This window comes from Athene noctua, chromosome 1 (genome assembly GCF_965140245.1).
Source record: "Athene noctua chromosome 1, bAthNoc1.hap1.1, whole genome shotgun sequence".
NCBI classification, from domain to species: domain Eukaryota; kingdom Metazoa; phylum Chordata; class Aves; order Strigiformes; family Strigidae; genus Athene; species Athene noctua.
In genome coordinates this window covers 75194299-75208066 of record NC_134037.1, presented here as the reverse complement: position 1 = coordinate 75208066, position 13768 = coordinate 75194299, and the positions used below count along the sequence as shown (strand labels likewise).

At 38.2% G+C, this 13768-nt stretch overlaps 1 protein-coding gene across 1 annotated transcript in view; it reads left to right on the top strand.

The window, feature by feature from the left end:
- The first annotated feature begins 491 nt into the window (after positions 1–491).
- The window catches only part of ADGB (androglobin), a 129945-nt gene continuing 116668 nt past the window's right edge, over positions 492–13768 (top strand). The window contains exon 1 of the mRNA XM_074899302.1: positions 492–808. Coding sequence (XP_074755403.1) covers positions 492–808 — 317 coding nt within the window. The remainder of the gene's footprint in view (positions 809–13768) is intronic.

Genomic DNA, 13768 nt, shown 5'->3' with positions numbered 1-13768 from the left:
TCACAGATTATAACCTGGGAAATAGCAAACAGGTTGAAAGTTAGAAATAGGAGGTTTTGGCAGTAACATAATCCCTGGAATGTATCTGAAAAATTTTACTTAGTTTGGTTGAAATCAGCTATCTGCTGAATTCAAAAGTAGCTGATAAATGTTAGTTTTACCTAAGCTTGGTGAAATTCCTTTCACTTTGGTAATTACAGGCTTTGTATCAGGAATTAGCATCATTTTGAAATTAAAAAAAGAAAATACACACTTGCACATTCTAGCTCTGAAACCTCTCTAGGCTCCAGTACCAATTCTTTTTTCTGCTTCCTTCTCATGTGGTTTATATGTACTGCTATAAAAAGGGGCCAAAAATTGCAACCGTTTTGAAGTGGTACTTTTTACTCTCGCTTTTTAATTGTTCAACAGAAACTCAGTCATGCGATTATAGTATTTATAACTAAAATGCGGTTTTAAAATGCCTTTATCTCTCCCCCCCACCCCCCCCAATGCCATCTTCGGAGAGATCCTTGAAGCTCCCGCATGAGCTCAGGCAGCAGCATTTCATCACTTTGAAAGCTAAGCCCTTTTCCGCAAAGGCACTTTACATCCGATTTTTAGTTCCTCGAACACGCCGGCGGGGCCCGGGCTGGCCGCGGGGCTCCTGGGCCGCGGGGCGGCGCTGGGGCCGCTACCTCCGGCGGGCCGGGTCGCCCGGCAACGCGGCGGACGCGGCGGGGCCCGCGGCCATGGCCTCCAAGGGGAGCAAGAAGAAGGAGTTCGGCAGCCGAAACAGCTCCGGGCTGCTGGGCGCCTCCGCCAAAGAGTAAGAGCCCCGGGAGGGAGGGAGGCGCGGGCGAAGGGGTGCCCCCTCACGCCGGCCGGCCGGCCGCGGGGGGCGAGGCGAGCGGGTCGGGGCGTCCGGCCGCCCCAGGTCTCGGACCCTGGGCCCGGGTGGGCGTCAGGGCGACCTGGTGCCGCCTTCTGCCGGCCACGGCTCAGTGCCGCGGCCTTGTCGCCACAGGCGCCGGCTGGACGCAGGTGGGGCGGGGGCGCCCGCAGATAACCGACGCCAAGAAAGTTTACTTGCTCAGGTGGATACTTCATTAAAAGCGGGTTCAGTGGGCAAGGCGAGGTTTGGTGGTGGTTGTAGTATGTTTTATTTTCTTTCTTAAAAAACCCGGAGGCCCAGCTGGGTGTGGAAGTTGTACCGCACCTGTCCGGTAGCGTCATCCTGCCAAAGCGATGTTGGGTGTATCTTATGAGTAGCCGGATGAGTAGAGAGGAGCCCTGGGACCTTGAGAGAGCTGCGGGAACGAGAAGGCCTCGGCACAGGGGCTATGCGGGTGGGTGGCTTTGCAGTGTGGCCATTTCTGTATGCCAGGGGCAGCGTGTTGGCCACAGCTCTTGGTATGAAGTGTTCGACTTACAGTTAAGCGCAGACAGAAGTGTTCACTGAAATGATGTTTGGGTTTAAAAGAACCTCGAAGCTGCAAATCGGGACAATAATTTTGGGAATACATGCTCCATTCTCATCAGGTGGAGGATCTAAGCTGGTTGAAGTTTTCAGGGCGAAATGGTTAACCACTCTTAGAGCACATCAGTTTCGTTTACAGAAGGAAAATATAACTCGCAATGCCTTGAATGTTTGCTTTATGTTATAATGAATCTGAGGAAAAAAAGCACTACAAAAAACCCCATTCTTCCTATTAGTTTCTTAAATATTTCTGTTTAAGTAGTGTCTCTTAAGATATTTTAAATTGAATCACTATTTGCTAAGATTTTGTGTGAATTTGTATATATTTCTGTGAAATGTGTATTTCTCCCTGCAAAGACAAATAAATAAATAAATGGAAAACACTGACTTTCTTTCACTGTTGCTATTTTGACCTTTGTGTTCTATTTCTTATGTTTTGAGCAGCTTTCTCATCCTAAAGTATGTAAGCCTGCTCTTCTTTTTCCTTCCATAAACAGAGGTTTCAGCTGTATCACTTATTTCTCTCTTGAAATGAATTTTCAAAAGCCTCTTTGTTCTTATTTCATATGAGTTAGCCAGCCTTTGCTACAAAGTAGTTTCTTATTTCATATTTTTATACATCTGTTTTGCATTTCACACCTTGATTTCCATTTTGATAACTTCTCTGTTGTTGCAGGCAGTCAATATCTCTAATTCCTCCCTTCTCTTCACTGTGTCCCTTTGCTTAGTAACTTTTTTGTTTGTTTTGACCACAGCCATACGGCCCCTCGTATTTACTACTTCAAGCAGTTTATCAGATCTTTTCTGATGATATCTAAGCTGTCAGGGACACTTTTATTTTTTATCACTGTTAGAGAAAAAGAAGTATTTTCTTACTTTCCAGTCCATGTGAAACTGAAGGGGCTATCATCCAAAAGTTTTTGTCCAGTATTTCAGATTTTGTCCCCCAATAGGCATTCTTCCTGTGTGAGAATTTTTTAGCTCTTCCATTAAATTAAGATACAATTTTTTTTAGTCTAATAATATGTACTTTTTATATAGTAAAATTGTTAATTCTGTCCTATATCATACATAAGAATTTGTAAAGAATCATTCTTATGAAATCAATTATTTGTATCAGATTATCTAGAACAGTATCCATCTTTTTCATTTGTATATTGTTACTTTAGGCTATATTAAATGAGACCTCGATAGATAAATCAGATTAGAAAATTATTTTCCTAGTGTCAGGTTGAGATGAGAATAGTTACAAACTATTTGAATGATATTAAGCTTTACAGAAACACCTCTGAAATGCAGTCTAGGAGATATGCTCATGTTATATTTGAAATCTCATGTTAGACCTTAAGGACAGGAGACAGTTCATCTCTGCAGTTATCAACTAATTGCAATAGAACTAATGTCGAGCATATGCTAATGTTAATTCAATATTAGCTAAGAATCAGAGCAGAGGAATATTTAGTCCCTTCACTAAAGCTATTTTACATAAAGTGTGGTAGCTTGAAGATACCCTAATGGTGGTTTAGTGACTTAACGTTACTAGACTATGGAAGAAACTGTTACAGTAGCCTGACTGTAATGCAGAACCTTCATAACACAGATTATATAGTTTGTATTTATTTTTTTCATTAATTCTGTAACTTCTGTTTAAACACTAGCATGAGTTTTGGGTTTCTCTGTTCTGTCATTGTGATAACAGAGTGCACTTGTAAAACTGTAAACAGGAGTAACTCTCAGTAGTAAGCATCTAGTCAGGTTGTATGAGCTATACATTTCCATATGGCATCTTACTGTCCTGAGCAATATTCAGGCATATGAAGACATGAAGTGACCTTTCTTAAATTATTTTTTAAAGAAAAAAATCTTATTTGATGGAACAGCTTTTAGTATACAGAACTACTTTTGTGTTTGTGTGTTTATATTAGTGTATATATATTACTAGAAATGTTGGTAATGTAAAAGAAAATGGGAAATCTGTGACACAGAAAATCTAAAGTTACAGTAATTCTGATACTAATTTCCTGACTAAACTATCCCGCCTTACTTTTTATTGTCCTGAAATATTACTAAGGCCTTTGGATAGATGGATGAAAAAATGTTGGTTTAGGTCAATGCGTGTCTTGCCAAGTTCAGCAACTGACCCTATAAACCTTCTTGTTTAAGCTGTCAGGAAACATTTTACTTTAGCATCTGTTGAAATGTAGATAATGAATTTAAATGAAGGAAAGCTAGTGACAACTTATTCTAAACTTTTGTGTAAATGAATTTTTGTCTTGAAACACTATTTTAGCATTTTTAACTCCTCTGAAAGGACTGAAACATCAAATTGTATTTCTTCTCTTTAGTTATGATATAAGCTGGTGGTCTCCAAACTTTTTTGATCATGCAACCCTATCAGTATAACATTTTGAGCACACACCTGCAATTCATGTACATTTATTTATAAATTATATACATGCAATACTGAAGTTCCAATATGTTCTTCCTTGTGCGCACACCCTGCTTTGGAGAACACTGCTGTAAGCTAAAGTATTTCTATGGAAAGAACAAGCAAGTAGGCAGTTTCAATTTTTGAACTACAGTCTGCTAAAGTCTACAGGGAGCTTTTTATTTGGATCAGGCTTATGGTCAAAACTACAGAACTACAGATTGGTGACTTATGCAAAATGGAGGCTATGTTTCATTTTTCAATTTTCAACATTGCTTCTAGAGCGCTTTCCCCTTTGTCTTAGGATTTGTGATGTCGGAATGATGGCAATGCAATTGACAGCAAACGGATTGACATGTTATTTCTTTATTTGGAAATGGAAAGATGCTGTATAGTAAGGAATACCTGTATTACAGTAAATATATTCTGTGTTTGTGGGACCATGAGAAGAAGAGACAAATGTCATTCATTTACTAGAAAGTACATTTCTAGCCTCAAATCAGAGAATGTTCAATTTCCTGATTTAAGGCTAAATCTACATGATTCTTATCAAGAAAAATCAGAATAGTACAGAGCTGATTCTGCATGAGTCTGCTCTGGGACAAAATGATTAATACTGATGCTCTTAATATTTATAATTGTTGAGAAAAACTACACAGTGATAAAACAACTGTACTGTGTAACCCTATGACTTAGTCCTCATTTTGGTGAGTAATCCCTGTGTTGGACAGATTGTTCTCTGTTTCTTCAGGTAATGATTTTCTCCTAATAGTAGGCAAGTGTTAGTAATGATCATAAATGTTTTATCAAAGGCAGTTTACCAAGTCTTTTTTTCAGTGGACTGTGGAGATTAGAACTATATCTTATACACACTCTGTAAAATTGAAGCTGTGTTGATTGGAAATATGACAATTACTCATTAGATATTTCATTGACATCTGTGTATATTCATTGTTACCCAGCTTGTTCAGTGCATTTGTGAGACAGAGACAACTTGTAGTGTACAAGTTTTGTGTAAGTTTATGAGAATTTGAGTAATGTTACTATATCTGTATCTGAAAGAGGAATGGACGTTTGCAGGTTGCCTGAGGAAACGTTGCCTTGAAAGTTTAGTATTCTGTGATAATTGCAAGATAGGCTTTCCCTAAGGATCACTTTTTTTTTTTTTTTTGAACACACTAGCAGTTCAGTTGCGAGAATCAAAATGTAAAAAATATCTTCTCTTTGGTCTAATATTGTCTTTCTGATAGTAAATACTATGTGTTTTTAGATGTATTTAATGATAAATACTGAATAGAAATGTCAATAATATAAAAAAGAAAAAAGGCTAATAGTTTTTAGGAATATTTTGTAAAAAAAATCCTGAGAGCTGTCAATACTTACCACAAAGAATTATAGTGTTATAACTTCAAGTCTTGTGGATAATGTTAATGCAAAAGCTTTCTCAGAGTAATGTGTTCAAACATCTGGGCAATATATTTTGATCACCTTGAAATTACTTCGCTTGATTTCTAGTGAGATCAGGTTTCTTTTTCCCCTGTAAATGCTTACAACAGTCAGCACAGTACACCTGCACCATGGAAGATAGATGGGGATTATTGGTGGATATATTGTGATGCTGGAGTGGGACCTCAGATGCATATGGAGAAGGCAAGAAAATTCCTTTGGAGTCGCTAAGCCAGGCTTTCTGTAGATCTCTGCAGGATGCTCCTTTGGGTCTCTCTTCATTACTCCTTTCTAATTAGGTAGCGGTTTCCTTCAGGATCTAGGCAGTAGCTAGAGATGACAGGCTGAAGAGCTCAAAAGAACTGCGGTCCTTATAGCTTTTCTTAATTGCACCATTAGAGTCTACTCAGAATCTGATTTTTCCCAGGTTTCAATGGCTATAGTGAATAGGAATTGATGTCTTTGTCAGCACTGAAAGAGATTCTGGCTAGTAAGAATGGATAATGAATTAAAATGCTTTTAATTGAATTTGATGAAGCTGTATGCCATCAAGCCCAATCTTCTGAATTAAACTTGATTCATCAACATCTATCTGAATTAGGCTTTGGGTTATTAGGGACAGAAGTGAGGATTTAATGGTCAGTCCCAAGAGAAGCAAGTGATTTAGGGATAATTGTGGCACAGGCAGAGGTCATTGATGTTTAGAAGGTCAGAGTGGTGCTGGAGTTCTTTTTAGGGAGAGCAGTAACTAAGAGCAGTATTACCTGTTGTTGGATCCTTAAGGATCTGCACAGACAGGCTGAAGCCTGGACTGGCTGGAAGAAGTGATTTAGATTTAGCTGTGTGCCTGATGGATTGCAATGAGTAGCAGGTTGCTGCACTACTGTTGTACAGTGGGTTGCTGCACCAAAGTCTAGGATTACCTAAAATTTGTTATTAATATTAAAGGCTGGGAGGGTAAGAACAGAAAAAATAGCAGCACTGCTAATTTGTGCTTGAATTCCCGTATGCCTAGAATAAAGATTCGGTCAAAGCTTGTGATTGAGATTTTATCCACTGCCAGTATGTGTTCCTCAGGTAAGTATTCTTAAGGTTTAGGCTGCAGCAGTGGTTTAGAGAATATAGACTGGACAGATTAATTTTTTGATGTTTTGGGTGGAGTTCTCTAGATTAAGGTTTGGGAATAGCAAGAACTAATATCTAGTGGATAATGGCATGGTGCTTGAACTTGGGGCTGCTTTTAGTGTTGTGCTGGAGCTCTCGTGTTGGTTAGTGGAAGTTTTAACGGGCGCTAAAAACTTACATGGGGTCATGGCACAAGTTTGTGGAAAAGAAATCCTTTGAAGATTATATACGTACATCGCAACCACATATAGCTCAAGAAGTACTTGAGCTAAAACTGATCAGAGACTAACAAAGTACTGGAGAAATATACTATATATGCCTTTATGTTCTTATGCCTTTGTGGTGGTTTGACCTTGGCTAAATGCCAGGTACCCACCAATTCACTCTATCACTTCCCCCACTTCCCCTTTTTTTTTTCTCAACAGGGCAAAAAGGGGAAAGAAAATAAACTAGAAAAAAAAAATAAAAATAGACCAACCCTTGTGGGTAAAACAAAAGCAGTTTTATTGTAAGCAAAGCAAAGGTCCACGTGCAGAAGCAAAAAGAAAAGAACAGATTTATTCTCTACTTCCCATTAACAGGCAATGTCGGGCTTTCCTAGGAAGCAGGGCTCTGATATGCATAGCAGTTGCCTTGGAGGACCAAGGATGACTCCACCCCCTTCCTCCTTTCTCCCAGCTTTATCCTGAGCAGCCGTCATGTGGTCTGGAATATCCCTTTGGTCGGTTCAGGTCAGCTGTCCTGATTGTGTCCCCTCCCAAGATCTTGCCCACCCCGTCCCACGGGGGGGAGGGGAATGTCAGAAGGACCCTTGGTGCTGTGTAAGCACTGCTCAGCAGTAGCCACAACACCAGGGTGCTATCAACACCCTGCCAGCTCCCAGCATAAACCACAGCACCGTGAGGGCTGCTATAGGGGAAACCCAATTCTGGCTCAGCCAGACCCAGTACACTCTTCTATCTCAAATATCTCAGTTCAGATCCTTCCTAACCATGTGCCAACCCAAGGCCAGTTAAGGCTTCACAGGAGTCTGGGAATCAGCTGTGGTGTATCTTGAGCTACAGTTGTTCATTTCCAGTTGGCAGCTACTGTCCTGATAATCTCAAGGAACAGGTGTTTTAAGATCATGGTCTCATTTAGCAGGCTAATTGCTATCACTCAGAAGATAAACAGAATTCTTTTGCTTTGAGTGGCTGTCCAGAGCCTTTTGGAAGGGTTTATTGGCAGTTTGCATTACCAATATGACAAGGCATTTGTGTTCTCTCAAATAATTCAGAAGCAACATAAATCTGTAATGGCCCATGATTCCAGGGTGTCCAGCTGCAGAGTTAAGAGGAGTTTGTTCCTCAGGTAAGTATTTTCCGGGGTCTATGTAGCTTAAAATTTAACCATCTGAAAACACTGAGCAAATGTTACTGTCATGCACATGCATACTTTCCCCAGACATAGTAGTGCTAGTGGATAAATCTGTTAGGATCTTAGGTGAAATTTGGGTGAAGTTCTTTGGTTCATGATTGTTCTTCAGAATCAATGCATCAATGTGCATCTGTGAACTCTTTTACTGCACTATTGTACTAACACCTAAATTGTAATCTAACAAAAACTAGAGACATGCCTGAAGAGTCTGCATTGTCCTTCCTGGGCATAAAATATCTGTTTTTCATTTATTGTCTTTGTTTATTTGTTCTGTACATAACTGATTTTTTCAAAGCCAGTATTTTTTTAGCCTCAGAAATAAAGTTAAGCACACCCAGAATTTTAGTGTTAGCATTTTCTGGCCAGAAAGATTAAGATCTTGCTTTCAGCATCTGTGCTTCATTCATTGAAATGTTTCAGTGTGTAAACACAGTACAACTTTAGTCTGTATAATCAATTTGTTAGTACTTTTTATTTTTTCTTCTTTTTTAGTTTCATGCTTTGTAGTGAGACAATGGGTTCTTCCCCATGTTAAAATAGCATATAAGCCAACCAGTAAATTGAATCTTTTAACCAGATTACATTTCAATTAGGAAATTACATATTTGAATTAGTTGTCCTAGTTAATTCTAATTAAACCAATGAACCCCTGCGAGTTCATCTCTAGATCTGAAACTTCATGGACTCATGGGTATGAAAACATTAAGTAATAGACCAGTGGCAATATCACACTAAATGCTGTAGTTTTAGGTTTTTCCTTCCATGGAACACAAAGCAATATCAGAGGGTCTTGCAGGTAGACACTCCCCGTGAGCCATTGGTTGGAGACAGTGCAATCAAACCGTGCAGTTGGAGTCCAGACTTCTATTACAATGAACAGTGTGATGAACAATGTAATAGAAAGAAGCAGCTTTCAGCAGAACTATATAGCAGAAAAAGCACTGTCAAGAGAAAGATAGTAATAATTGTGCTTTGAAACTCGAAAGCATTCTTAAAGTATCATGTTAGAGACTGTTTGACATGGGTTATTCATCTACTTAAACTGAATGGTCTTTAGCTTCTTCTGTGAGCTCTCTGTAAACACCACTGAAGAAATGTGATTTTCTGTTTTTCTTATCAATACGTGCTAAGTACTTTGTAAATGAGTTGACCTAAATCCACAGAAGTACTGACATACTCTGCCATGAAGTGATTTTTAGTTCTTAGTTAATTACCCAGGTGCATTTAGAAGGCACAAAAGGATTTTACAGAAGCCAACAAGGAAGAAATGCTAAAGAAAGGAGTAAAGCACAGGCCATGTTATTAAAAGATACTTGAGAAGCAAACTCTACTATGGAAAGAAGTGCTGCAGTATTCCTAGTGCTGGGAAAAACAAACTCAAAAGTTACTGGTCCCACAGTTTTAAAGATACTGTACAAATATATGGGGAAACATGACTTCAGATTGCCTCTTGAATCAGGTACATTAAGAAGGATTTGAAAGGAGATTGTCAGCTTCCTGCTCTGGAGGACAACCAGAACAAGTGGATGCTTTGTGACTGTACTGTTAGTGGTTTCTCACACATGGCTCAGTGGAGTGGAACTAAGATCCCCCAAGTGGCACATTCCTTTTCTTCTTTTTTTGTCCTGAGTTTGAGAGGCATGTGCTGCTTGAGATAGGCTGTTCCAGAAGCTACAGATCATTATTCTCACCTGAGTTGCATCAGTTGTAAAAGGGTTCTGCTGCTAATTATGTACTGAGAGGTCAGATGTTTCCTTTTACCAGTTTTAAATTTGCTGTGGTTTATGTTAGATGCATTATTTTTCTTGTGTCATGAGAACAGATAAATAATACACTTATCTATACTACTCAGGATTTTGTAAGTTAACACTTTGTTATTCCTCCATGCTCTAAACCATTGCCTGTCACTGAATTTCCAAAGTTACTTTCACATTGCTCGGGCAACTGAACCAGACATAGTATTTCATGCAAAGGACATAAAATTGATAATGCTGAGTGGCACTTTACTAATTTCTTGTATCGGGCATCTTGCTTCTAATGTGTTCTATTGTTTTATTTCCTTTCCTTGACTGTACTTGGAACAGAGATCTTAACTGATTAGTCATAATGACAGATAGCTCCTGATCTTGAAGTGCTATCAGTAACTGAGAACTATATAATCTGTAGTCATTTGCTACTAGTTGGAAGGACAATGGATTGATCAAACAGAAATTTGGTCTGCAGGTTGGGTGTAGATGTTACTTAGACAGTCTGTGATTTATTGAAAGACTGCAAGATGCAGCTGGGACCTCTTGGTGCCTATGGTCTGCATTCTGTTCATGTGACCTGTCACCTCCACCTTTTGAAACCAGGTAACCGTAAAGGATTTGGGCTGGCTGACAACAATCCCACCTGGAGCACAACCCAGATTCAACCACCTTGGAAGAATCGGTCAAAGATCACTTATTTGGGCTGAGATTGGCACCTGTTAATCATCAGAAAAGGCACTCTTCTTTCCAGGCCCTTGGTAACTCTAGCTAGGTATTGGTATATTATATTTCCACCTGTAAAAGTTGATATAAAGCCCTCTGTAAACTGTCTTTGTTTCTATAGGTTTAAAGTGTTCATTTAAGAGCTAGGTATTGCAAGATTTCTGCTTGAGCAGACATCTCTTGGGATTAATCTTCAGTGTTCCACACTTGGGAATGTAAATAAAAAAAAAAAAATTTTTTTTGGAGGGATATCTGTTAAAAGTCTAAGTGACCCCAGTGCAGTAGAACATGAAAAGCTGATAAATGACTTCCAGGCCATCTGATACCTTCCGAGTATTTTTCAGATATGTAAAATAGTAATTTTTTCCATTCCATATTAAAAGCTTTTTGACAGCAGACCTTTGGCTCCATAGAATCAGGAGCAGAGAATTTTTACGACAGCTGACTCTTGCCGCTGAAAATGGCAAGCTGAGCTTTTCTAGCATTGCTCTCTCAGGCCACAGAGTCTTGATTCGTGCTGCCACTGAAAGCAGCAGTGTCCACACAATTCTTTCTGAAGTTTGTAACTTCACCTGATTTTGCTTCTGTCTTTCAGTCATTTAATGATTATTTGTGCAATTAAAAACTATTCTTCCTGGAATGCAAAAATAGAAGGTTAAAAATGAGTCCATAATTCTAACACTGTGGATGAGCTTGCTATGAACAAGAAGGTTGGATTTCACATAATTTCTTCCAAAATATATGGAAAAAATGTATTTTTGTTTTAGTTTTGCTAAGGCTTAGTTACACAAAGTAAAAAAAATCTGTTGTGATCTATATGAAATAATCAATTGCCTTATCACTCTTTATCATCAGTTTTTTGAATGCATCTTCATTTTTTTTCTCGTAACACAACACCAGTCTAGTACTCTGTTCTGCTTTTTATATTAAATTTCTGACTTTTTTGTCAGTTCAAATTTTTATATAGCAAAAAGGTATAGTTGGTATAAATGGATCAAAATAAAAAAAGTCTGAATTATGTTGATGATAACTGATCCAAACTTTTAAAGAAAGATACTCAAATTTAACTGGAATTTTGAAATTATGAAGGCTAAAATTCAGACAATTATTTATAGGACAACAAATGGAATCCATCTGAAAATAGGAGAACAAACTAAAAAAAAAAAAAAATTAAAACAGTGCTTCTAGACAACTACTTTCTATCAATTTTTTTTTTAAATAATGTCCAGGAAATAACACTGTGAATTTAGGCAAGGGATTTGGCATGTAGTGCTTTTTTTTCCTGTTCTATAACCTGGAAAGCAAACCAAGAAGGAACTTCTCACCTCCCATTAATATGCAGACAAATAAAAAAAAAAGAAAAAAGAAAACGTGGACTTCTAGCTGATAAGGCTAAATGTGAGGCTAGGTAACCATCCTCTCTTAGCAAATGTGTGTGCATTAGAAATAGGCTCATTCTTGGCAAGTTACTGAAGTCTATTAGTAGTTTGTCTGACACCTACAAGGTTGTCAGCTATGTTTAGAAAAGAGAATATTACACTTGAAATTGTACTAGACTTTCAGACTCCTTTGAAAATAATATGCCTATAAAGAATAATCAGTTGGTAGTCATCTTTTCTTTCCATCATCACTTTAATTTTCCACAGTTTGATCTTGCTTCACACAGAAAGCACTCTGTGCTTTTTGAGGAAGACATCCTACGCCAGTACACAAAAGTGAAATGACAACAAAACCTGTTGTGATAGGCTTTGCAAGCAATTATCATTGCAACTTAGATTCTTTACAATTATTTGTTCTGGTCATTGTACCTGAACTGCATCCATGGCTTGAGTCTCTCCCCAAACATGAGAGCTCTGAGCAATTACACTAGTGTATTTTTCTTCTGCAGAGAGTCCTTTTAAGTTTTGGGTCCAGTGTCCGAGATAAGAATAATGGTAAGTTATTGTAAACAACACATACACATTTTTGGCTTATTTTGTAATTGCTGCTGACTATACTAATAATAAAGAGAAGACTGTATTACCTTAGCTGCTTATTAGATCGTCTGATCATGACTCATTCTGTTCATTCCTCTTCTGAAGAATGGCACTAGGTATGAAGAAAAGGAGCAAATCATTTTGGCACAGTTACTGATACTTGGTCAAATGTTCTCATACCGTTTCCAGATTCTTATGAACTTGAGTGTTGCCATGGTTTCTGCTGTGGGTTTCTAGGATACTCAAATGCTACTTTTTTTTTAAAAAAAAAAAAACACCACATTTCAGTGATTAGAGTTTAGAAGAACTTTCTGCAGTAAAATAACGTCTTCAGAGGGGCCTTTTGTCTTTGAGTTCTGAAGAGATTAGGGAAAAAGTTAAGTAGCTTCCCCGCAGGGCACGTTTGGAGAAGTTGAGCCATGTGCTTGTTCTCTGCTCTCTTTTTCCTAAACATAAAAAGCCTTTAGTGAGGCTAGAAATTGTTTCTTCTGGCTGCTCAAACAGTCTGAGTGAAGGGACACATTTTTCTTTACCGCTTCCTAGTAAGTGGAAGGAGCCCAAAATTCTCATCTCCCTGTGACTCAATGTTGGTATCCACTGGGGAATATGAGATGTGAGATTCCTCATTCTCATCTCTTCCTTCAGATTGCTCTTACTTCTATACATATAGAGGAATTCAGAGCATCTAAAGGAGTCAAAGGAGGAAAGAAGGATGAAAGTTTCAGCTCTGAGCCTCATTCACTGGCATTCTAGATACTAATTACTTAAATATGATGTCCTGTTACTGAATCATTTCCATTAATTACTGGACATCCCAAGAACTGTAGTCAGTGTGACATCAGATATATGTTAATACTGTATTTTCTGAGGCTTTAGTGAAATTAAGCTCTACAGTGTAATGATTGCAGATATTTCATGGAAAGAATAAATAATATTTAATGAAAGATAAAAGATTGGCAACAATCTACAGGGAACAAGGTGAAACTGATGAGCATCAAAGATTTTTGTCTTCTGTTGGGATGTTATAATCAAATTCACAGTTTATTTTTTTAGTCTTTAAGATATGCTATGGATAATGTTCATGACCATTTAAAACTCCTACAGGGAGCACTAAGATGGGATGAAGTGTTGGCCTGTTGGCAGTTATTTAGAAATAAATGACCTGCTGTGGAGATAAACAAATTCTGAATAGAGTGAATCAAATGAAGGCCAAACTCATAATCATTGAGTCTACAGAAAGGCTAGCATATAAATATCTAATCATACTGTACCACCTAAATGTATCGCACTGCAAATAAAATGGCTGATTGGTTAAAACAGTTGCTCTTACAGATACCAATGCTGTCTTTTCATTCTCTAAAATGTACTTTAAGCAAACATGTATTTTACTCCACAGTTGCTAACAGCAGATGCATAGACAGTAGCTGTAGCTCAGCTGCTGAGTAGC